Source organism: Lissotriton vulgaris, chromosome 9, assembly GCF_964263255.1.
Source record: "Lissotriton vulgaris chromosome 9, aLisVul1.2, whole genome shotgun sequence".
NCBI lineage: Eukaryota > Metazoa > Chordata > Amphibia > Caudata > Salamandridae > Lissotriton > Lissotriton vulgaris.
Window position 1 is genome coordinate 704,870,927 of NC_141697.1, and position 25,657 is coordinate 704,896,583.

Below are 25,657 nucleotides of genomic sequence, written 5' to 3' on the forward strand. Positions count from 1 at the left end.
TTCTACAAATAACTGGGCTCAAGGCTTTCGACAGTGGGACTCAATTAAAATCTCTAATCTCAGAGTTGTATGAGTCAGGGTCACCTCAAGTCATTTGAGGAACTTGCCAGCAAATGTGAGCTACATAACTCATTATTTTATAAATATGTACAAATTCGACATGCACTTGAATTGTATTATTCTCAACTTTCAGATTACATAGATGCAATCCCCTGCATGAAAAAATACTATAGAACTAATCGATGGCATGGGAAGTAATTTATATATACAAATATCAGATGAAAAAAAATGTGGTGTGTGCAGAAGCCATTCTATACTGATTGAGACTTAACCTGCATGGCATCATCATCATCAAGACTTTATTTCAAAACATAAAAGCACAGATCCAAAAAGGCACAAGAAAGCCAATCAAGCAATATCCAAATGCCATATAAACCTTCAAAGTACAAAACATTGTGCATTTGGGTCCCAATTTTACAGTGAAAAACGTCAAATTCCCCAATTACAATATAAAATCATCTATTACCAGTAGAAAGGACTCAGGGTTTTGGGACTTAGGTACCCAATTATGTGTGCAATTCAGCCATAACCCATTGGTGATAAAGTGCAATTTTCCATTTAATCAGTACACATCATGTACTAAAATACAAGCTCTTCTAAATCTTCTAGTGCAAACTAGCAATAAACCATAAAGGTTTCTATTTAAGCAGTACAACCATACTGCACAGACTGGAATGATGTCGCAAAACAACTGCAGTTTACTGCCTACTTCAAGTAGGTGATAAGCCAATCGCAAATGGCAAGGGGTCCTCTCAGTACCCCTTCACCGTTGTGATTGGCAGCGAAAACGTTTTTCAAGAGCAGGTATTAGTCCCACAGACCACTGCATACCATTTAAAAATTAAATAGAAGTGTTTCATTTTTCTTTTTTAAATGCATTGTTTTCCTTTAAGGAAAACGGCTGCATTTCACCAAGAAAATTGCTTTGTTTAAAACAACAGTCACAGACATGGTGATTGATGTTTTGCTGTTCACCCTATGAGGGAAGGGTATACCCAGACTTGGGTCCCGTGCTCACTACGCCACTGGATTCAAGATATCCTGGCTAAAGACGTACGATAGCCAGAAACCGGTCCTAGAATGCTTGATTCCGGTCCAGGGAAGACATGGCTTGGCAGTTCGGGCTGGAATGTTCCCTTGAGGCGCAGGGTCAAGATTGATTTGCATATGGCCATGTTTGAACTGGGGTGGCTTGGTGAGCAAAATAACGATGGATTAAACCCAGATATATGACTGGGGGTGAATGTTTTGCCAATGTGCAACATTCCATCCATCATCTTGTGTGTTTTGCTGTTCACCCTCTGTGGGAAGAGTATGCCCAGACGTGGGTCCCGTGCTCACTACGCCACTGGAGTCAAGCTATCCTGGCTTAAGACGGCTGATAGCCAGAAACCGGTCCTAGGATGCTTGATTCTGGTCCAGGGAAGACATGGCTTGGCAGTTCGGGCTGGACTGTTCCCATGAGGCAGAGGGTCAAGACTGATTTGCATATGGCCATGTCTGAACTGGGGAGGCTTGGTGAGCATAATAATGATGGATAAAACGCAGATCTATGACTGGGGTGAATGTTTTGCCATTGTGCAACATTCCATCCATCATCTTGTGTGTTTTGCTGTTCACCCTATGTGGGAAGGGTATGCCCAGACGTGGGTCCCGGGCTCACTACGCCACTGGAGTCAAGCTATCCTGGCTGAAGACGGCTGATGGCCAGAAACCAGTCCTAGGATGCTTGATTCTGGTCCAGGGAAGACATGGCTTGGCAGTTCGGGCTGGACTGTTCCCATGAGGCACAGGGTCAAGACTGATTTGCATATGGCCATGTCTGGACTGACGTGGGTCTTACATACACTAACCATGGTGTTTTGTGGGCGCCAGAAAGTGACAATACATCTCTTTAAAGGCTCCCTAAATGCTGCTAGAGCTTAGAGAAGTTCAAAGTCTATGCCAGTATGACACTGGCCTAAGCTCAGTTTTCCTGGAGATTATCCTCAAAGACATATCGAGGTGCAGTGGAGTCCAAGGCAAACTCAGAGGAAGGGCAAAAAGGGACCTAATGAATCTATTTTGTGTGACTGAAAGAATATTGCACATGATCCCAAATTTTGAAGCCATACAAAACGACCCCCAAAGCCTACACTTGGTAAATATCAATTACAGGATCATCTCTCTTAGATTGTGTTTTATTAAAAAAATCTTCAACAGACTTGAAGTATAATATAGAAAGGAGTTCGGGGAGTTCTGGACCTGTAAAGACAAATCTAAGTTTAGAATATCTTATTATTAAAAATGTGTTCTGTGGAGTCATTATTGTAATACAGCTTACATTTATAACGATTAAATTTTGCAAGGTTGCATATCATGAATTTCATTTTATAACTGTTAAACTGTAACCCACATTCTTTGCACAAATCAATAAAATCATTCAAGAGCTGTTGAAGGTTTTTGAGTGATTTGGAAATCAGCAGACTGTCATCCACAAATAGTAGTGCAGGCACTCTCCTGCTTGCCATTTTAGGAGAGTTACTGCCATCTCGTTCTAACCAATCCACTTAATTGTTTACATAAAGTGAGAACAATGTGGGGGCAAAGACACATCCCTGTCTGACCCCACGCAACGTCTTTATAGGATAGGTGAGTTGCCCTTGCTCCCCCTACCTGACCCTAGCATAGTAGGCCTCGTGTAGACCAACAAGAATTGTCAGTACATTTTGTGGAATGCCCATCTTTACTAAAGCTGACAAGATCACTGCCCTAGGAACTAAATTGAAGGCTGCACACAAGTCAAACAAGGCTACCAAAAACGGACCCCCTTTGATTGATGCAGCTTTCCAGAAGATTCAGTCAACCTGGAAAAACACCTCTGTGGGCAATATTAGAAAGATATTATGTCTACCTTAACAAGGTCATGAAAATACGTGTTGCTCCCATCCAGAAATCTCTATTTTAGGCGTTATGAGTGAATTGGATGAAACATGACAGAACAGCCTCTTACTGGAATGGGGTGTCTCCTTGCAAACACACACAATGAATGAGTGACTGCAGAGAATGGACTTCATCGCTATAATAGTTTACAAGAGAGCTTTTGCTCTAATAGAAAAATTTATATATGCAGCTCAAGGCTGGGCCAAGACACACAATAAGAATTGGGACCCACAGTAGGGATACTTTTAGTTAGACATTACTCACTCTACAGTTATTACGTCGTCAGTCCTCCAGATCGTGTGATGCCAGAAATGTCCACCTCCTGATCTAGCTGAGCCTTATAGCCGTAATGGCACAGGTCAGTAGCAGGATCAGGTGAGGGAAGGAAAGGAAGGGGACAGCTACGAGGGAGACCTGAAACGACAAAGAACAACCTGTAATATTCAAATGCAATGCTGTCACTATCTCCACAATACAAAATCACATATGCTGAAAACACCTGTAAAGAAAACTAGGAGCATACAACTGTGCTTGAACCCTGTTACGATCCTGTTATAATCCAAAGTATAATCCTGACTGCATAGAAAGGAAACATAACCAGAGTATATATATATCGGTACTGCAGTATATATAGGGTCTAGTCTTTTATCCTCATAGATAGAATACACCTACATAACATACCCATTTGTGAATGCTCGCTGATGTCTAAGCGACACTATTCTCAAAACATAGTGCTGAGGCACCATGCGGTTATCACCATGAAAGACACCCAAATCCAATGTGCATAATAGACGGGGCAGAACGGCAAAGTCAAAAGGGTCAGGGTAAATCCAGAAGTAATAAGTCAATTATGAAATAGTCTAATAAGGAAAGAACAATAATAATGTTACCAGGAGTTGGCGCTTGTCCGAGACTGATCCTTGTTCTCTGGTAAATCATAAGAAACTCAGAACCCAACTTGGTGGTTGTTACTAAGGAAACCTTCCCCGACATAAACCAATAATGTCGTCCACCGCACGAGCGCTGAAAATGCATTCCCTAACGGGCGGCCATCCTAGCCGATCAGGTCAAAGAGTAAGAAGCTTCTTCTCCCGCACAAGCACAGCCAGCTCACCAACGGGAGACAGAAGCAAACTGGTATCAGCAAACCGTGTCGATCAAGAACAAACAACGAAAACCGTCCTCTGCACGGACTCCAGGCCAGGAGCCCACTAACAAAGGGCAGAACAAAAGGCGTCCGAAAATGCCACCCGAGCACTAGGCAGGACGAAGCATCCAGCACAGAAACGCGAAGGAAAAATCCAACGGCGTTTCCTGTAAGGCATCTATCTTTATGGGACGTCGTCGCTCTTAATGGGCGCAAAGAGTTATGGGACATGTAGTCCATGGCAATAGAAGAAGTTCAGTGTCTGAGGAGCAAGGGTGGAATCAGTTGTGTGTTGCGTCCCACACACATGTAACAATTGTGACTTGAAATCTCTATTTTATCTCATTTTGACTGACTCTTTTATAGTTCAGGTCCCCACCAGCAATGTTCTTATTTTGTAATAAAATACACAGTGTGTGTGTTTATACCAAAAATGCAAAAACAAAAGTGTTTCTAAAAAAAGGCATCCATCAGATGCTGGAAGGTTTTTGGGGAATATAGGTATAAATATTCGAAATGGTCAAACTACTATTCAATATTTTTATTTTCTCTCTTTCTTGATACCAACAAAAGTATACACTCCTCTTAAACTAAATGTTGCATAACCAGATGCTGAACAAAGTTGATCGATGAGCAGTGAAATAAGAGATCATAGCTATTGGTCCTTCATTTTAAAGGTGTTCAAATTACAATAATCAGTGGATAGAAGCAATTCTCATTTGACTTGGGAATGAAGAATGTTGGGACTCCTGCAGGGGAAGTTGAGTGAGGGATGAAACCTTACGAAAGATTTTGTATTCTTTAGGTCTTTCTCCACTTGATCGTTGAAGCATAAGAGTGACTAAGCAGTATTTTAGCACCAGAAAGTAAATCTATTGTACTGTCTTTGAGGCAGTAGTTCTTCAGCCAATTTTTATTGAAGATCTCAGAAAATGTTATAGTGCAGTGGTAATATAGTCTTACTTTGATTTCAAGAGGAATGCTTCAGACATACTACTGTCTGTGTTTGCTTCAGCCTGACTTCTAGAAAAGCAATTGACTTTACAAAAGGGGAAATCAAATTAAATGGTATTTCCTGACCAGTTGATAGAAGGCTCATGACTCCAAATGCCATTAAAGAGTCACCCTAATCTGTTATTATGTGGCATGTGTTACATCTGCTGATGTCAGTAGTATCCGATTCACAGCTCTGACAGTTTGGCTTGTACTATAGTTATGTTACACTGCCTGGTAAACAGAGACAGACATTACTCAAAATTCTGAGAACTGTGATTGACTAAATTAAATAAAGTCACATGATAGTTAGTGTGAGTGTGTAAAGAATGGGATGCCTTAGATTATTAGTTTTTCATTAGATGGGTCATATAGAATTGCTTTAATATTATTGCAGCATTTTATTTGTGAAACATTAAGGGGTCAATTCCGATCTCGGTCGGAAAGGCTCCGAATTGAATTCGGCTTTGCCTAAACCGACCCAAAGTACTTGCTTCTGACCGAATCGTTCCCAGTTCCGAATGATTAAGTACAATGCCTGGAATCCCTTAGCGCTGACCTAATCGGTTCGGAAAGGCATTCGGAGAGATCGAGCCTTTCCGGAGAAGATGAGTACTGCTCCATGGACTTGGTTTTCGAGCGAGCAAGTACAATGAACGATTCGGACAGCTTTTTCAATTCGAATTGCCTGGAACAAAAGGCTGCCAGAATCGGTCTTTGGGGGCCCATAGCAGGCCCTCCTTCACCCAGGGACCTCTGGATCGGGCCGATGGGGGTACCCAAGGGCCCCCCTTTCCAACAAAGCACAATGTGGCAGGCACCATGGGTTGCCCTCTGTAATGCCCAGCATAAGTCAGCAGTCTAGTGCTGAAGCCTGTATTCACACTGAACACCCACCCACCACTGATGTCACAGGTCATGTGACACAGTACCAATAAAAGAGGCCAAGCTCACGTGCTCTGGGCCAGTTGCACCAGACCTCCAGTGTGTCCCGTGTCAGTGTTTGTGTGCTTGCAGCATGAGGGCCTAGGGCCCACCACAACCCTTTACAATGGCGACGAGGGTCTAGCTGTGCCCATGCGTGCTAGCTAAGTGGAAAAACATCAAGAAGAAAAAGGGGAAGAGAATGCTGCTCGCCTGAGAGCACCCCCTTGGACGAACAGATCCGGCTGCCGAGAGGCCCGTGGGGCGTGTGTCGAGCCCCGGGCCTGGAGAAGGAGGAGGTGACCGGGAGCTCACCCGCACCTCTCCAGCCTGCCGTAGTCCGCCCTGCCGTGGCGACACCCTGAGGAGACAGAGAAGCCATCGCGGTGCCCACCCGCGTAAGAACAGGCCCGTCGGCCGAAGGTGAGCCCCTGACTGTGAAGCACTAAAAGCGGAGCCCACCCGCTATGAGCCACGAACACAGACTATGCCCCCTGAAATGAGAGCGGCGCTAGCCATTGTTTTAATTAATCAAGGCTCGCGGAGCCCACCCGCGGCCTGCCTGTTGCGACGCGGCGTCGGACGCAAATGCCCCCGTTAATTAAGACAAAGCTCACGGAGCCCACCCGCGGCTTATCTGCAGCGACGCGGCATCAGCCGCTATAGCCCCGTTAAAGAAGCAAGGCTCGCGGAGCCCACCCGCGGCCTGCATGCAGAGTCCCCCGCCGTGTGTGTGAACTGCGGCGGCGGGGTGAAAAAACCTCAGCGTAGAGCGCCTGCAGCGTGAGGGGAGCTGCCAGGCGCCAAATAAGTTAAGCGGAGCTCACCCGCAATCAACGGGAGTTAAAGCGGAGCCTACCCGCAAAGCGCTGTCACCCCCACCCCACGCCGCGTGTAGCTGCAGCGGTGGGGGAAAGAAAAGGAGAAAAACTAGCACCGGCCCGCAGCCGGCAACAGCATCAGTGCACCACGTTCGCAGCCGCGGTAACAACCCTGCACGGATACACACCACACGGTGCCCCCCCCGCCTGCGCGAGGACAGTGACAGACTGCCGCAGGCAGAGGAAGGTGGCCAAATGCGGGAGGTGGCCGCAGGGAGGAAAATGAAATGCACCCCCACCTCCTAGGTCCCCAGCAGGAGTGAAGCGCCAGCAGCGGGAACCAAGCTGCTGGGACCGATCCGGACACGTGAAGAAACACAAGAGACTCACCACAATGAGGAGAAGAAGCCTGCAGTGGAGTCGAGCAGCATGTGTGTCCCTGGTGACAGGCAGAGGCCGTACCTGCATGCCGAGAGGGTCTCCAAGTTCACAAGAGACACGAGAGTGAAAGCTCATCACCGGCAACAGTGAGGAAATGGAAACACTGCCACCTAGTGGGCATTATCAAGATATGCAGCAAATGGCGAACACCTTTAGCAAAACAAGGAACTGACACCAGTAAGAAACAAGCCTGGGACAAAGTAAAGGGGACAACAAGCTGTGACAAGCCAAAAGCACAGCGCAACAGCGCCCAAAGGAAAAGCAAAAATGAACACAGCTCAGCCAAGGATGTATAAGTCCCAACATGTAGGAATTGAGCAAATGATGGCAGAGTGAGAAGCGCCAATGAAAGAAAGGACACGTAACCTGTTCGGGACAGATCTGCTCCAGGTACCAAGGAACAGCCCGCAGCATCCCTGAACACCTTTGCCCGAGTGACGCACAGAGGCTGATCGAGAACCCCCTGCTGGCAGGTGGCTACTCGCAAGAAGAGAGGAGCGCGCCACAAAGCACAAGGAAGGTTTGCAGTAAAAGACTACAAAGGGCAGCAACCTGCTCGCCGTCACGTCCAAAGAAGTCCACAAGCTATCACACCGCCGAGGAAGAGAAAAGGTAAATGCGCAGCCGCGTGCCAGAAGCACAAAAGAGCGCAAAGACAACCCCAGAAGCGCGCCAGGAGTGCAGCAACTCCTCACAAGATATCCAAGAAAACGCGCGACAAGTGCGCCCACAAGAAGATCACAAGAATCGCAACTAGCACCAAACAGAAGAAGCACGACCAAAAGAAGAACGTCAATGGAGTGGTGACGCAACCCTCCAGAGGCAAACACCCAAGAAGCATCTACACCACGCCAGAAGAGAAGACAGCGATGCCTAGTGGCCACAGGCCATCGCTGCAGCAGAATGGCGAAAGTAAGAACACCCCACACGAACCAACGATGGTTCTAGAACCCAGCACCAGGAAGTGTGAAGGCGCATGGCGCAAATGCGCAGCAGTGCGGACAGCACTGGCCCAAAGCAGCAAGTCACAAAGAAGACACGAAGAGCGCACCCAGTTGCGCACCAAAGCAATCAAACAGAGATGAAAAGAAAATGGTTGCGCAGTCAACCCGCAGCATTGAAGAATCCGCACAACAGCAACATGACCACTCAGCATGGTCACCAAGCACCAAGAAGCTCAGCACCACGAATCTTACCTGCCAGACCTCAGCAGAAGGGACCAGCACGAGGTCCAAGAAGTTCGGACAAGGCGCGGTCCGAGGACCTGGACCCACGAACTTCAACCACACAAATTAATGAAAGCGATAGGAAGATGATGTGAAGGTCGTGACGCTAACCCTGGAAGTGAGTGACGAGAAGACAGTGTCCTAGGACTAGGACAAGACCAGGAAGACACGTGCAGAGTGCGCGCGCTGCATGGGAAAGCCTGGCCAGAGAAGATGAAGAAAAGGGGACCAGGGTACGTCGCGAGAAGAGAAGAAGAAAGATCGGAGTGGCATGCCGCCACCGAAGAAAGGAAGAAAGGAGAAAGAACAGAGTGGCTACCGCCACTAAGAAGAAAAGAAGGAAGAAGTAATCAGAGTGGCACGAATGTCAGGTTAAGAAGAAGGAAGAAAGAACAGAGTGGCCGCCGCCACTAAGAAAAGAAGAAGCCACCCCTGCGGAAAGAAGGAAAGGGACAGGCACTGGAACACCTGAGTGCAATGGAAGACAACCCTGGCTAGAGCACCGGCAGTGCAGAACAGAGACAACCACCTACGAGCCATCCATCCACATGGCGATCGCAGAAGAGAGCAAGATAGACTGTTGGCGACATCTACCTCTGGGGTTTGAGCGGAAGATTGGATGGCGAGACTACTCAGGACTCCGGAAGTGGAGGACCTGACCTACCTCACACCAGCCCGTGGTAAACCAGTATCAGAAGCCTCAAGGGACTCTGGTGGCAGCAAGTCCCACACGGGAGACAGATCTACAGAAGCAAGTCTGCAGGACCCAAGAGGATGAAAGCCTCGAGAGCAATGAAGAGAGTCGACAACTCAACCTTCAGGTGGAACTAGGACACGACGGTGAGGCTCGTGGAGCGCCCTGCTCACGGCCCGAAGGCTATAGTAGAGCAACGCGACCAAAAACACCAGTCCAGTGGAAACCTGGCAAAGAGGTCCTCCCGGACATCTTGTGGCAGAAGAAAACCGGCGAGAGGGGCATCCTAGTGAGAGGGATGTTCGCACCTACTCTTTTCACCTGCCAAGAAACACACTGAAGCCTGCCCGAAAACATCACGCAACCAGCATGGAGAAAAGAAGCCGGAAGACAGACAACAACCACGTCATCCATCTCTCTTTAACTATTCGTCACCAAGAGAGCAAAGCAAAATGCAGGGCTGAAAAAAGCGGACAGACAGACAAAGAATGAACCCGCTGAAAAACTACGAATCGTGCCACCAAGAACTGGTAATCCAAAACGCAAGAACTATACTGCCTGTGGCTTGCAAGCAGCCAAAGAGACTCATTTTGAAAGCGCAAGTCCAATGTTATTTTCTGTGTTTTCTTTCCCCCACAGGTTTTTGGACTTTTTCTGTTTGGGTTAATTTTTAACCAATTTGGGGAGGGATGTAATGCCCAGCATAAGTCAGCAGTCTAGTGCTGAAGCCTGTATTCACACTGAACACCCACCCACCACTGATGTCACAGGTCATGTGACACAGTACCAATAAAAGAGGCCGAGCCCACGTGCTCTGGGCCAGTTGCACCAGACCTCCAGTGTGTCCCGTGTCAGTGTTTGTGTGCTTGCAGCATGAGGGCCTAGGGCCCACCACAACCCTTTACACCCTCCACAGGGTACAAGGCTTTCCCCAGCCACTCCTTTCTTCAATGGGAGCCTGTGTTCTTGTTCGGAACACAGGCTCCCATTGAAGTCAATGGGAGCCCGACCGCATCGTATCCGGATGCATACAAATGCATCATACTCGTTCGGTAGGACTCCCCTGATCCGAGTCATAAGGAAAGCATTCCGGAGGCAGGTCATCCGGTATGCTTTCCGAACGAGATTTGAATCAACCCCTTAGTGTAGAAATTATGAATTGTATATTAGAAATGTGTGTAAATGCTAACCATTTCATATCATAAAAAAGTGGTAAGCTAGAAGTAATTCGCCTTTGCCCAATAATTGAAGGAGCAATATATTAAAACATTAGTGCTATTTAAATTGCTGAGATGAATTAATGTTGTAAAATATACTTGATTATCGAGTAAATTGATGAGTATACCTAGGTTTTAGGACCTGTTACTGTCTTGGGTATGTCTACCGGATTGATGCAAGAGGTTATGTATGCCAGTGTGGCATGTAAGGTATCCCCAAGGTGAAGGGGCACTATTACCCCTGACCTGTCCAGCTGGCTCCACTTAAATTAATAAGTGATGTGCAACTTGTATTTAAATCTGTGATCTGCCCTAGGCAACATGTTACATTTCTGGTATTACATTTCTGTTTTAATATTTAAATTAGCAGTTTTTCATCTGTCACTATTTGAAAGTAAATTTACAAGCCACTGGTTCTGATTTCAGCCTGTAAACAAGAGATGTTTAAAATTCCTTGAAACTTATGTTCATTCTACGTAAGATATTGGAAATATTGAGTTGGGGCTGAATGTAATTTAAAAAAAACCTCTTACATACTACCCATTCTATACATGTGCCTATTTGAAGTCTAAATTGTAAAAAAAATAACATGAGTTTTGTATTATTTCTTTTTGTTTACACTACAGAGAACCTTGGGTTATGTATTGTGGAAGAACCACTCTTTCTAAAATACCTAACGGATTGCCATGTTGCCAGAGAGGACATTTCCTTCAAATTAAAAAAGTTTGGATTGAAGATGATGGCATGCCCAGAGTCACAGTCACTGCTAATTGAGCCCCTCATAATTCAAAAGAGCTTGGAACAGGAAGTAAGGGCATGGATACACTGCACTCAAGCTGCTATAGAGACAATCAAACAGAATTATGTTATTCATAATGAGGAAGACCCAAATCTAGCTGCACTCTTGGAAAACAACAGAGCATCTATTTTGGAACCATACAAGTCCATCATATCACTTAATACAGCAGCACTAATGGGCCATCGGCTTGAAATGAAGGATGTTTTAGCAGCTCTCCATAATCTGGCTGTCAAGAAGGAAACAGTTAAGAAAATTTGGAAGGCAAGCAATAAGACATTGTGCTTCATAGTTGCAAAAAGGATCATTCAACTCTGTAGAAGCAAATACCCAACGTTAAGGATTTCTCTGCATCTAGCTCAATCTGAGGTCCTTTTAGAAGGCCCCCGAGACCAAGTCCTAGATTCAGAAGAGATTTGCAATGGAATTGGACGTGGGCTTTTGTCCTCTCCTGTTAAGCTGAGTAACCAACAGGTCTCTTTCCTGAAGACCATCAATCTTGATAAATTTAATGAAGAGATCTTTTTTTCTAGAGACACCTTGGCGGGCCTTCATTTCCTTGATGGGGAGATGAAGCTCCTTGGAAATGATGCCGAAAATCTGAATTCTGCAAACAGCTTTCTCCAAAGTACCATTTTAGAGCATCATATTGACATACCAAGTACCTTACAAACGGCCCTCTACAACATCGAGTGGGTGGCATTTGTGGATGGGCTTCAGAGAGAAGCAAACAAGGAGCTCAAGTGTGCTGACATCCTTGCGCTTCCAAGCACAATAGACCCCCAAGAGGTTGTGGTGGTCGGTTTTCAATCAATTGCTGCTTTGGTTAAGGAATCAGTTGAGAAATATATACAACTGATTGGAAAAGAAGAGCTGGTCATTACCATGGTGGGTGCCTGGCAGTATCTGACTGATGAAGGAAAGACTTGGTTTGAACATGCTACCAGTGCATTCAGGTGTGTGGCAGAAATTCTGCCTGGGAAGATGTTCAGCCTCGATATAAACACTTGTTGTGATAAAATAATCACAGCTCCAACTTCCATCTCTTCCATCCAAATAAAGCCTGTTATGAACAGAGGCATTGCAGATGTGCAGGTAAAATAGTTTTTTTTCATGCTTATTGAATGGTCTGTTGATGTGAGTGAAAAGTGGGGCAATCCTATAGGAGAAGCTTGGATGTCTCAGACAGGTGTCATTTGATTTATTTATCCATTTAACCTTGAGGCATATCTCTGCTCTAATAGATGTGAGTCTCTAAGAGACGTATTTGAAGGCAAAGCCCTATTGCCCATACGGAGTTTTCCTGTTTTCTCTATACAGCCTACATGATAGATGCATTGTCTAATAGGAGCCATCTTAGGCCTCTGTAAACTGGGGGATATCTCTGTTGCACATGTATTTCCCTATTTCCTTGCAAATGTTTACAACAAACTGTGCCCATATCATCCTTGCTGTGCTTTCTTTATGATGGTCTGCCTCAGTGTGCTTTTGTTTTGGATGCTTTGAGCAGAACTTATACAGTAAACTTGGATAGTGGTGTGATAGATCATCTGTACATATTTTAGGGATGAAAACTATCCTTTAAAGTTGAAGTGTTTGGGAGGTGGCTTCTTTGGTGCTGGTAATTGTTTTGCATTGAACGTATAATGGAATGGGCTCCTTGAACTCCTTTTGGCTTGATTTGTTGATACCTGCAATGCAAGCTACATAACATAAGACCAGAAGAACACAATGACAATACTATAACACAACACTGCTGTGCAAAAACGTGCACTGGGATCGGACACCTGAGTTCACCTGCTGTTACTCGAACCCGTTGCTACTTTGTTCTCTTCCTCAAGGAGCAGGGTTATTGGACGCACCAAAGGGCGAATGGGTCCTGGTTGCACCCATAGAATAGAGGCCCATGAGCACAAACATTTTTCAGACCCTTACCTTGGTGCAGAATGGATTTAATTTAATTCATCCCACAGACAAGACATACAGACAAGCAGGATGAGGGTGAAAGCAGCGGCCGCACCCCCTCAGGAGCCAAGGGAGGATGTAAGTGTTTTGAAGTTCGTTTGATTCTTCTCCTCATCGTCTCCTCTGCTCAGTCTACACCAAACAGCCCTATGAACTGGTCAATCCATTAACAAACATCTTTAGACAATGCGCACATTGACTTCCAAACTCGCACTTCTACTTCTACTTCACAGACTCATCTTTTCCTAATGGATAAAGGATTTCCCCCCTTTTTCATCCCCCGCTACCTGGAAGCTCCATCAGAAAATTCCTCATCAGCTTTTTTCGTCATTTAATATTAGGCTAGGAATGACTCGAGAGCACAAGACCTCCTAACTTCCCAGAAAGAAAGATCAAAGCCCTCTAAGTTAGAGCCATCTCTAAAGCCTGTCACTTCTATTAAAATAGAGTGACTGCAGATCTCAGCAAAACCCCCACAAGACCCCAGGCAATAACCCATTTTTTGATCCTATATCAAAATCACCTGATTTAGAGTATGCAGATCCATCTTCAATCCACGCATTTAACTTCTTAAATTCGGCAGTTACAACAGCTGCTCTGATTTACTCAAGTACAAAAGAGAATTCAGGTGCATCTATAAATGAACTATCCTCTTCTCTACATCCCTCAGATACTATATACAGTGCTTCCCCAGATATACTGTTAGCCCTTAATTTCCGCATTCTTCTTGTCCTGATTCAGAGGTAAAGCAAGTTCTATGAAAATCATTTACAATTGTTGAAAAGATATATAACGGCAAAACGTCTTTGCCAACTGGGGAATTAGAATCATAAAAAATGAAAGGGTAAAATATCCAGACATTCTCTCCCATAGAATGCATTAAAGAGTCCCAGTTCATTCTCAATGTTCAACATTAAAAGTTGCGCAAGGTCCACAAAAACCCCTTAGATCACCAATAGTGTTATGCAGATTACTTTAAGGAAAGATACAGGATGGTCCTGTCAATTTCATAGGATACCTTCCTCTGATACTCATTCCGATTTGAGCTGGCTATGTTCCAACTTGAACTAAAACAACTACCAAAGTTCCTAACAAATATTTCTCTCCTCCATCAAAGAGATTTACATCATCCTTACAGAAAGGAGCTTTTTTATCCTGGAATATAGCCGGCCTGCAAAGAAAATTAAAAGATCTAGACAGCAGAACATTTTTGGCCAAATGGGATATTATCTGCATCCAACAAACTTGGAGTAAAGAGGTGGTTCATTTAAATCATTATCAGGATTTTTCTAAACGCGCTATCTCTAGTATCACATCAGGCAGACCATTTGGTGGTTTGGCCATTTATGCGACTACTACCTTGAAAGCCAGAATAAGTCAGATGAAAACTCTTAGTAATTTGACACATGCAATTACTCTTGATAATTTCAGCACTAGTCAGCCACCCCAGACTTCTTCTCATCAATGTCTCCTTAAATATTCACAAAAAATTCCATACAGTTATTGTCAAGGAATTTATTGAAGACCTGGAAGATGTAAGTTTCACTTTGCCAGGACATTACTTAATCGTAACAGAGAATTTGAACTTAATCCTAATTGATGATAGTCAAGACATACTGCAACAACCAACACATCAGGAACCAATAGGGGCACTGCTACTGAGATGAGAGCCATTAGGGAAGTTAATACACAATTTCTTTCGCAATTTCCAGGTAACTTCGTTGATCCAGTGCAAAAGATTCAGCACCACAGGGAAACTTACCCATCATTAACATGGTAGATGGGCCATTCTTAATTCTTAATTAGAAACAGCACTGATTCTATTATATCTCTGTGCCGCATTTGACTCTGTGAATCATTCCACTCTGCGGTGTCATCTGGAAGGAATGGGAATGCAGGATTCAGCCTTGGCTTGGCTCTGATCTTTCCTGCATGATGGCACCTTTCAGGTGCATTCTCATCTACACAGGTCGAAATCCCATTTGCTACCCTCCGGGATGCATCAGGGCTCTACCCTGGGTCCTCTCCTATATGTCAGGCTCCTTGCTGGCATTATAGAGCCCCATGTGCTGACTCTTTTTTCATATGCCAACACACAAATTGTGGTGTCCTTCTCTACTTAGGACAGCCAAAAAGCGGAAGCTCTTAGTACATGTCTGGCCCAAGTTTTGACTTGGATGAAATTTAATCTGCTGAAACTTAATGGGGACATAACAGAGATTCTGGTAGTGGACAACCATCCACATCTCTGAGGTCCCCATCTCGATAATGCCTCTTTGCTCGACCCCCCCCCTCTTTTGTGCAGGTGGTGAAAAGTCTGGGAGTATGGATGGATGATAAACAAACTATGATCTATTAATAAAGTAGCAGCCACATGCTTTGGTGGTCGAAGAAGATTTTGGCATGCCTACCAGCTTCGGCCCAACAATCGGTATTCCAGACCTTCATGATATCCAGAATGGACTACGGAAACGTTCTGTATCTGGGTGTGGCTACATTTCTGCTCAAAGAGCTTCACATTGTTCAAAATGTGGCATCCTGTACGCTTCTTCGTCCACCTGGGAATTCCACTACAGCTTGGACACTACGCTATATGCATAAGTGCCTGGCTAACACAGGGCCTTTGTAACCTAAGATCTTTGGTGTCAGAACATGTTCCTAATTACGCTATGCGTTCAAGACATCTAGACCTAGCTGTTATTCCGAGGATCAGGAAGTCCCGGCAAGGCGGCTGGTCTTTCGCATACATTGCCTTAAATTATGGAATGCTCTGCCACTCTTACTGAGAGCCTGTGATTTTCTCGCAATGTTTTGGAAGAAGCTGAAGACGTGGCTGTTCCCATCCGAATAATATGATGGTCAGCGATACTTTAAGACATGACAGTGTTTATCAATATGATACAGTTTAATAGATTAAGCTCTCTTGTTTGTTGGTGATTCCAGTGCTGGGATACCAGACAAGGTAGCCATTCTCTTTACAATTCACTATAACATAACATATCATAACATTCTAGACTACACTTATATTTCTTATTCACTCCAATCACTGTGCTCCGATTTGTCAATCATGGAAAGACTTGCCAGTGATCACTTACCTGCTACCATAACTTTTACTCTTGAATATCCTTGTGTGATCAAGTCTCTATTAATTGGGACTAATGATAGCCTGACACATCCAAGGAGAATTACCTGTAATGCTACCACTCTAAATAAGTTCAAAGACTGGCAAAAGGGATATTAAATTCAGAAATTACATACTTTGTTGCTTACCGCAACAGATCCTAATGCTCTAGTAACATGGCCAAAAGTAGTTAAATCCCATCAAGGAAGGGTCCCAAAGCATCAAAATATCAAGCATCACACCAAGGCACCACTTCTGAGAAATAGATATTCCAAACCAGAACTGAGAGCTTGCTCGTCAGAGATAAGTAAATTGAAATGCTCCATTGGTCAAAGACTCTCTTATTGCTTCCAATTTAAAAAGGCTGACCATGGAATATAGGAAGTCATTCTGGGAAGATAAAAGGAAGTTCACAGAATATCAATGTCAAATTATTTTCCAACTATCCAAAACGTTACACCGTAAGGAATGCTGAAATGTCGTAAATAACTTGGATACCAGCTATAATTCCAGGATCTAAAATGTAGTAAGTCCTGCTGCTTGGGAACAGCATGCATCTAAATTGTATTTTGATAGTGACACATCTTAAATCACTTTAGCATCATATTCTGCTAAACATAAAAGATGGGGAATGGGCTGCTGAACAGAGAAGCAAGATCGGAATCTGCTCACCAACAACCAAAGTACAAAATCTGCCCTGAAACAATCCCACTATGGAGAAGCTCAAGGACCCAAAGGGACACCATGTGCACTATTTAAGTCTAACCTACGTATTTGGGCTGACTGGCTGTGAAAAATTGGGCTGTTGGTTGCCTAGTGTGTTAGCATGGGGTATTATCCCTTGCAGGCTGAGCCACAAAATTAACTAAATTAACCTGTGCTTAACCATGGGTAGCTTAGTTCAACAAGCAGTTAGTCTTAACTTCGAGGCAATGTGTAAAGGACTTATGCAGCACACAAACAGTAAAATAAATGAAAACACAAACAAGAAAAATAAAAAAAAAACCACACCAAGTAAAATAGAGTAAATAAATGTAATAAATTATTTGACACCAAAATAACAAAAATCCAATCAGTAGAATGGGAGTTATAATTTTTCAAAGTTTTTCCCCCCAAAAAAAGTGCCTAAAAGATCAAAGCGCCGACTGCGGACAACTAGTCAAGCCAAGGCCAGGTCAAAGTAGAAAAATATGACTCACCGCGATAGAGCACGGGTCAGATACAAGAAGTGGGTTAGCCCCGGTCAGCATTTGCCTTCGGACTTAAAAGAAATTTTGAAGAAAATGATCTACAAAGGTAAAGGTCAGTGAGGCAAGGCTGTAGGCAATGTCTGAGGAGGGAGCGTCATCGTTGGGTAGCTGCAGGACGAAGTTGTGGTGAAGATTTTTACGTTCAGACTTAGTCTCTTTTTTGGACATCAAAAATCCCTAACGGGACGAAGGAGAAGGTTGTAAGCTACAAGTGTTCCAGGAGGCCGGATGTCCGTTTGGCAAAGGACCACTGAACAGGATTTGCTGCTGCGGAGAACGTAGCAAGAGCTACCGCTAATTAAGACCAACCGGCGATGCACCATGGGCTGATAGACGAGCAGGTTGGTCACAATCTTCCCTCGGTTCTCACAGTAGTTTTTAGCCCAAAAATGTAAAAGTCCCAAGTTTTGTATTTTGTATTTTGGCTTTAGCACCACCACCAAGGATTCAGGACTGCATGGGCACCACCTGGGGGTTAGGACTCTCTCAGGGTGGGTCAAGGTGCTTATTTAAGACAGTGGGAGCCTGTTATCTAGAGAGCTCTGAACAGGAGGCCAGCACAGCAATCCTTGGAGCCACTCTAGTAGTCCTCGGTTCAGGCGAAGAAGCAGGGCTCAAGCAGCAGGGAAGGCCTCTGAGGGTTCAAGGCAGCAAAAAAGTCAGTCCAGGTGCAGCAAAGGAGTCTTGTGGAGCACAGGGTAGGTAGTCCTGTGAGAGTCATTCAGCAGGCCTGGAAAGTGAACTGAAGAGTTGGTCTAAAGGCTATATTTTTATACCTGGTGCCTTCTTTGAAGTATGAGAAATTTCTAGAGGTTTATTCTTTGAAGTTCTTGGAGTTTCCTGGCTCCTCTGCTCTGGATCCAAGCTGGCAGCAGAGACAGCACACTGATGACAAGCCCTTTGTGTGAAGGCAGAGCACAGCCTATTCAGCTGCAAGTGGAGCTGTGCCCAGCTCCGCTCCCCATCCTTCCAGCAGATGGCATATTCAGGCACACCTGATCCCTCTATTGTGTGACTGTCTGGGAGGAATTCACAAAATCTAACTACCAACTATATTCCCAACATCCTGAGGATTCTAAAGACCTCCAGTGTTTGTAGATTCCACTGAAGGTAATCGAGAAAATAGCTGAATATTGTTATTTTTGGGGAAAAGTGCTGTGAAAGAAATCATGGGTCAAATTCCAAAATGTAAACTTACAATTTTGTGTAAGTTTACACTTGGTGTAGTAACTTTACTACTTTTTGGTATTCGCAAACTACCAGTGTCATTTTACCACTATTAATTTTACTAGTAGTAAAATTATGCTTGTAATATAGCTAATAATACAATTGCACTCAGTTTGTGAGCACCAAAACAGTAGTAAAGTTAGGTAAACATACACTTGTATGTTATTTTACACTTGCTGAAGCAACTTTACTACTGTGAATCAGGCCCCATATTTTTTTCATGAAAATGGCATCAAGGAATAGTTTGCTGTGCTTCGTTCACTATTGTATGAGCTTTTAGGACTAAGCAGAGTTGTATCATAAAAACATTTTTTTACCATTGTATTAGCATTTTTATAAAAGGTAGTCCACTTGCAGTTTGTGAAGGTGTGAAACCATGATGATCCTGGAAAGCTATACATTTCCCAAAAGTCGAAGAAATGTCTGAATTCAGCAAGGGGTCATTTGTGTAGATCTCTCAAGTAAACCTATATATTTCTTAAATGTACCAATGATGCTGAGTTAGGGTACATGGTCATTTGTATGCCTCTGAATTTGGAGTTACCCATACTATTGTGTGATTCAGAGGACCTTTTGTAAAATGTCTTCTTTTTTGCACATTGGCTAGAAATCCAGTTGGTAATAACAAATGTTCTGCTATTCTATACTCCCAGATGTCTTCAAATAAAAACAATACACCACTTGTGTGGCTGTACCTAGCACCTGAGTCACAGAATATCACAACACACAGCCTTGGAGACATCAAATTTTAACCCAACAAAATCAACAGTTACAATGTGGGGAGCTTCAGAATCTGGACAGTAGATCAGCGACCACCCAGGAAAACCGACAAAACCTAGGCCTTTATGAAAGCTAGGAACCCAGAGGAGTGAGTCCAGTCTGGACACCTCAAACTTTAGCTAAAAGCACTCATGTTCCTCATATTTCTTTGAGGAAAAGTTCAAAAATCTGTGAGGATCTACAAATTTCCTACAACCCAGCATTCCCACATATCTCCCTATTAAAAACGGCTACTCACTTTTGTTGGTGGTCCCAAAGTCCGCGAAAGTAAAGACCCTAAAAAGCAACATAGAGCACATTTTTCCACTAAAGTATTTTTGCTTTTTTGCCATGTATGTAGCTGTGGATTTTGGATCTGAGATTGCCCACCACTGAGGTAAGCCTGACAAACCCAGACATTTTGGAAAACTATACACCCAGGGGAGCTCACTGTGGTATGAGTTACATGGATCGCACAACGTTTTCTTTCAGAAAAAACCTTGCAGATCTCAAACTTTGGCTAAAAACACTTGTTTTCCTCACATTTCTGTGAAGAAAAGTTCTGGAACTTGGGGGAGGGGATCCACAAACTTCCTACCACCAAACATTCACATGCAGAAGTGTTAGTATCATGCCCGAACCCAATTGGGCAGATATATTTTATTGTTTTTGCTATGGACACTGGCATAGTATTCTGACCACTTACTGTGGAAACTGACATGTTTTTATCATTTTAGTTATAGGAGCATATTATCTGTAAGTAAATTGAAATGGCACATTTCATCGCCATATTTGTTTAGTCTTGTTGATCCTCTAGTGTTTGTAAGTACTGTTATATTTTATACATATGAAATAAAATCGTTGATCAGGTGTTATAAAAAACAAGTATCTGATGATTAGTTAGAAGGGCTTTGTACTAAGACTATCAGGCAAGGGGTCATGCCTGGCAGCAGCGATAATCAGCCTCTGTCAGAGGCTGGTTTGGGAGCACTTCAGAGAAGTGCCCTTCAGCCTTACACTACTTATCATTCCTGGGCAGAAGCTGTGATAGAAAATAGCTAACTAGCTATTTTTAACCTCTTCGCCGCTAATGACAAGGGTAACTCGTCATGGACTTTCCATTGATTTCAATGGAAATTATATGAGCAGAAGAATAATGCCTTAGCAGTAAAGGGGTTAAAGTCAAAAGTTATGCTGTGTGATCCATCCTAAGAAACTCTATTTATAGGTTTGTTATTTAATGCTTCTGACATAATTTAGCATAGTGCGTAGAAGTCGCTATATCGAATTAGGATGCTTGGAACTAGCTTACCATGTCAGGAATGTTCATATTGGCTTTGCTTAAATGTCCTGTATTACTGCATTTTCCCCATTCGGTGTGGTTATTGTAGGAAAATGCGCCTTTTTGCATGGTTTCTCCCTAACTTTTTGCCTAGAACAGATTCCAACCTGACTGAAGTATGTGCTGGGGTTCTGCTAACCAGGCCCCAGCACTTGTGTTCTTTCCCAAAACTGTACCTTTGTATCCACAATTGGCACAACCTCTGGCCCACATATAAGTACCTCGTAAAAGGTACCACAAGTACCAAGGGCCTTTTGACCATAGATAGCCTTTTTATGCCACCCTCACCTGACACATACACCCTTCCACTGCAGCCTGTGTGTCAGAGTGAGACCCAAACCCAAAAGTCAACATGACACCCATCCCTGGGTGCCATGCCTAGCAAACACTGCCTGTGATATAGGTACGTCACCCCTCTAGCAGGGTGCAATATACCACTGGAAAGGGGCACAGTTGCATGAGCACTATTCCCCTATAGTGTCTGTGCCATTCACAGACATTGTAAGAGCAGTGAAGTCATTTTGAGCACATGGCTTGTGAGTTTGTCATTACAAACTTCACATCTCCATGATGACTTTACTGAAGACTGCGAAGTTTGGTATCAAACTTCTCAGCAAGTCAAACCTGCAGTGATGCCAGTGTCAGATTTAATGTAAGCTGCACCTAGAGGACATCTTAGTGATGCCCCCTGAAACATGACCAGCCCTGCTGTGGTTCTGAATGGCTAACTGCCATCTGTAACCATCACAAATGTTTCTGCACCCCTTTGTAGAGAGCCCCCGCTCTCTGATTCTGAAAACAAAGCAGATCCTGGCAGGGGTGTCATGCCTCCTCCCCCAGGATGAGCAGGGTCCACGAAGAGGGAGCTTCAAGGCCTGTTGCCTTTGTTAGCTACCCCCAGCCTTTTGCTACAATCAGCAACTGGCTCCCACCGGTTCTGATACCCATTTGGGCATAAGAACCGATGGGAAAATCTAGCCCCAAACGGATTGTCCCTAAATTTGAGGATGATATCACAAAATGGTTCACAGCCTTTGAGAGGGCCTGTGGCATGAGAAAAGTGAAGACGTCAGACTGGGGGGCTCTGCTTTGGGAACGGATCACTGGTAGCTGCAGGGACAGATTACTGACCCTTACTGAGGCAGATGCTGAATCTTATGATCTCATGAAGGGCACCCTGATTGAGGGATTTGGATTCACAACTGAGGAGTATAGAATTCGGTTCAGTGTAGTTTCTATAGTACTCTTATGCAGAACCTGCGCTTTTGGATAACATACACTGTGCGCCTGGTGGCAGACTGAATCTGAGCACCCCCGCCACTAGCTAGCTCACAGTGCCACTAGAATCTCCTTGTTATCAGAGAGATTAGTTTCTGGTAACATCAGCACAAGACAAACCCTGATTCATCACACTCGTGGAAACAATGTACTACTTTTCACTCAGTCACTCGTGCCTGCTAATTCAGTTCTGTCTCAGAGAGTTACACAGAAGAAATAGTCGGGCGTGTTACAATCGGAATTTATTGCACAGTTGTTCTTCTAGTGTACAGTATATGTGCTGCGATAACTGTTAAACAGTAGCAGAGATATATGGTCAGCAATACAATGAATAAAAAGGAATAGTACAGTTCTACCATTTTGCAATTGTCATGAACATATACATGAATATAAAATACATTTATAAAATAAAGCGCATACTCCTATGATGCCTATCTGGATGTACCTAAGTTTACCTAGCATGTGAGTAGGTGCTAGAGAACCAAGAATACCGCTAGGATTTAGTCGAACCCCAATAACTGAATAATGAGAGTGTGGGACCTCGTCCTGATCTCGAGTTGGACACACTACAAGGGATGGTTAGTGCACTGTCAGCTGTTGTGACTGCATGCAGGTGCCTCAGCGTTTCTGGTCTGTGTGTCAGCCTGGAAGTCTTGGTTCCCTCTAAGTACTGATAGCAAGAGGTGCTGTATTGAAGATGACATATGGGATGAACCATTTATGTAGATATTAGGAAGGTGGTGTGGAAGGTGGTGTGCAGCCCCTGCCTGGTTCCTAATGAATTGTTCATACTGGATGAGCACATTGAAGATGTTACAGAAGGCCTATTGTTTTGGAAAAACCCTCCTTCTACACCCAAGCCACAGACTAGATAAGGTTCAGCCCTCAAAGCCTGCTTTGTGGAGTATAGGGAGCTAATGTAGGTGAAAGATTATGCCTGTATTTGGACATCTGAAACTATGCCTATATCAGGGCATCTACATGAAATATAACACCTAGTCAACAATAATAAACAATGACAGTAAGCTACCAATTCATACTAGGTGGTAGTGCATATAATTGTCAGTGAACCATACAAAAACATTTTTTAAACCTCTAAAAGCGTATGAAAAACATTTCTAAGAGGGGAAAAATTTGTAGAGTCAGAAGTTGAATTTTGTACTCAAGCTAAAGTTCTCGTTTATAGAATTTAAAACTCTTACAAGCGTGTACAAGGGCATGCTTTCTCTAGCGATAGTGTAAATTTAGGTAGGAGTTTTCCATATTTTTTATCAGACTTGAAAAAAGGAAGAAAAGGGAAACTCTGAATTCTTTCCCAGCACACGATGAGCCAATTGTAGATTGTGTCCTGGCTGGGAGACACAACATCATAGTTACTTGCTGTGGGGGACGGAAATTGTAATATTTTACCCAGTACGTCGATGGAGCACAGATAATATTCAGTACTGCCCATAGCAGGTATGTCGACAGCCGGTGCTGTAGTCGATACCTGAGTGCCCGTAGTGCTAGCTGTAGTGCTTGTGCTGGTGTCAGCGCTAGTGGTGGCTGAGCCGATGCTTACCCCAGTTGTAGCAAAAGGCACCTGCAGGTTCTCAAGGAATGCATTCGTCAGGATTGGAATGCGCTGGGGATACAGCCAAGCATGGGACCTCAGCAGTTCCAGACTCGTGTTCAAGTCTGCTGGCGTCTCTGTCTCAAGTGTCAGACAGATATCCAACACGCATTCTTCACCGCAAAACAGGCATCGAAGAACAGGTAGTGCAGTCCATCCAGACTGGTCGAAACGCTAAGATCCAAGAAGCACTCAGTTCTCGTAGGTGAAGCACGCCCAGATGTTGTACCATGCATTCACGGTACCCTCGTTCTAGAAGCACTTTCGCCATTTCGTTGGTGGTTGGGCCGTCCATTGCATATCAGGCTAGGGACGATCAGGATTCCAGTTATTAAACGCAGTATCAGAGGTAAGCCTCCAAAGATGCTTCCAAATACGGAGTGTATGAAATTTGGGATAACTCCGAGGACCGTTTGGAAGGTGCTTACAAATCCCGGCTCTATGATCTTAAATAGGTGTACAATACCACATGCATCAGACATGTTAAAGATACGACCCACCATTTCTATGAAATTAAAGGGGCAGTTTGTACGTATAAGTGCCTGTATCTCGGTCAAGGTCCTTGCTACTGAAGATCAAAGGTCAAAGATCAAAGGTCTCTCGAGCGGAGGTTAAGGGTACGGTCTGCTGTAAAAGCATGGCTTTCAGTCTGCTTAAAGTATCACATTTATGAAAGATCTGTTTAACGAAGGCCACAAAGGTGCCACCCTGACTGTACGTGTTGGGGGAAACAATACTTGCATACAGCAAGTAACCCAGGCATTCACGATGACCAGATAGGCGATACCTGGAAGCATGCCACAGCAACCTTGTTCATTCAGCATCAAGTAACTCCCATTCGAAAGCAACTTGAAGACTGGTGTGATCACGACAGCTGGAGTCCCTTTCATGGGGCAAGACAGATTTGTCACTGAACCATTACAAGCTCCGTGCAAAATAACATCTTGGCACACAAGAGAGCCGCTTAAAGCGTTCTTGCAGTTTGTAACCCTCGTATAAAAGCTTAGATTGGAAAATTCTTTATTTGTTTTTTTTACAACCGTAAAGCATGATACTACAAATTATTTAAATACAAGTTAAAAAAGTTTCACCAAAAAGTGCATCATTATATCTGTGTATATACAGAATTTTCCAACTCATTTGTAACCATATTTGCAGGTTCAATGTCTGCTTTTCTTAAAAGTGAGTCAATCGGAGTTAAAAACTTTGCCCCTCGACAAAGTAAGATGTTTGATGTTCCCCCCCGCCCACCGGGTTATAGTTCTTTTAAAATTGGTTTTAAAAGCATCCTTCTAGCTTTGTTAACTGTAGGACAGATACACATCGCGTGGCATTGAGATTCGTTGGGGTACTCACATAGTCGACAATTTGCGTTTTGATGTTTCCCTTTCCATGTTGGTCACAAATCCTTGGTTTCATGGACTCCAAACCAATACAGTATGTACTTCTTTTTTAGTGACAATCTGAAGTGTGCTTCTTGATAATCTTGCGGTTTGAGTTTTACATAAGAATTTATCCTTCTAGGTCTACTACCCAGGGCCTGCTTAAGTTGGTTTAAGGCCTGGGTACAGTTATGGTCAAACCAACCTCTAGTTTGAATACTATTTCCCCTAGAAGATGCAGTTAATTTCCCCTCAATTAAAACATTTATTTTTTGGAAGTTGGCTAATAATAAAGGGGGTTTAACATCCTCATTAAGGCAATAACAGATCTCCTGTTTGCATTTAATGACAATTTCTTTTAGAACGTTTACGGGGTCTACGCCAGTCCATTTAATTCGTATCCCACTAGGCCTAATGGGGGTAATACTAGTTATCAAGTCGTGATTTACTGTCGTTTTTTAACCCCAGCATAGTGTTGAC

At 43.9% G+C, this 25,657-nt stretch overlaps 1 protein-coding gene across 1 annotated transcript in view; it reads left to right on the plus strand.

Annotated features, from left to right (window-relative positions):
* Nucleotides 1-25,657, plus strand: part of LOC147692141 (uncharacterized) — a 605,572-nt gene that overhangs the window by 243,842 nt on the left and 336,073 nt on the right. The window contains exon 7 of the mRNA XM_086939503.1: nt 11,072-12,336. Coding sequence (XP_086795629.1) covers nt 11,072-12,336 — 1,265 coding nt within the window. The remainder of the gene's footprint in view (nt 1-11,071; nt 12,337-25,657) is intronic.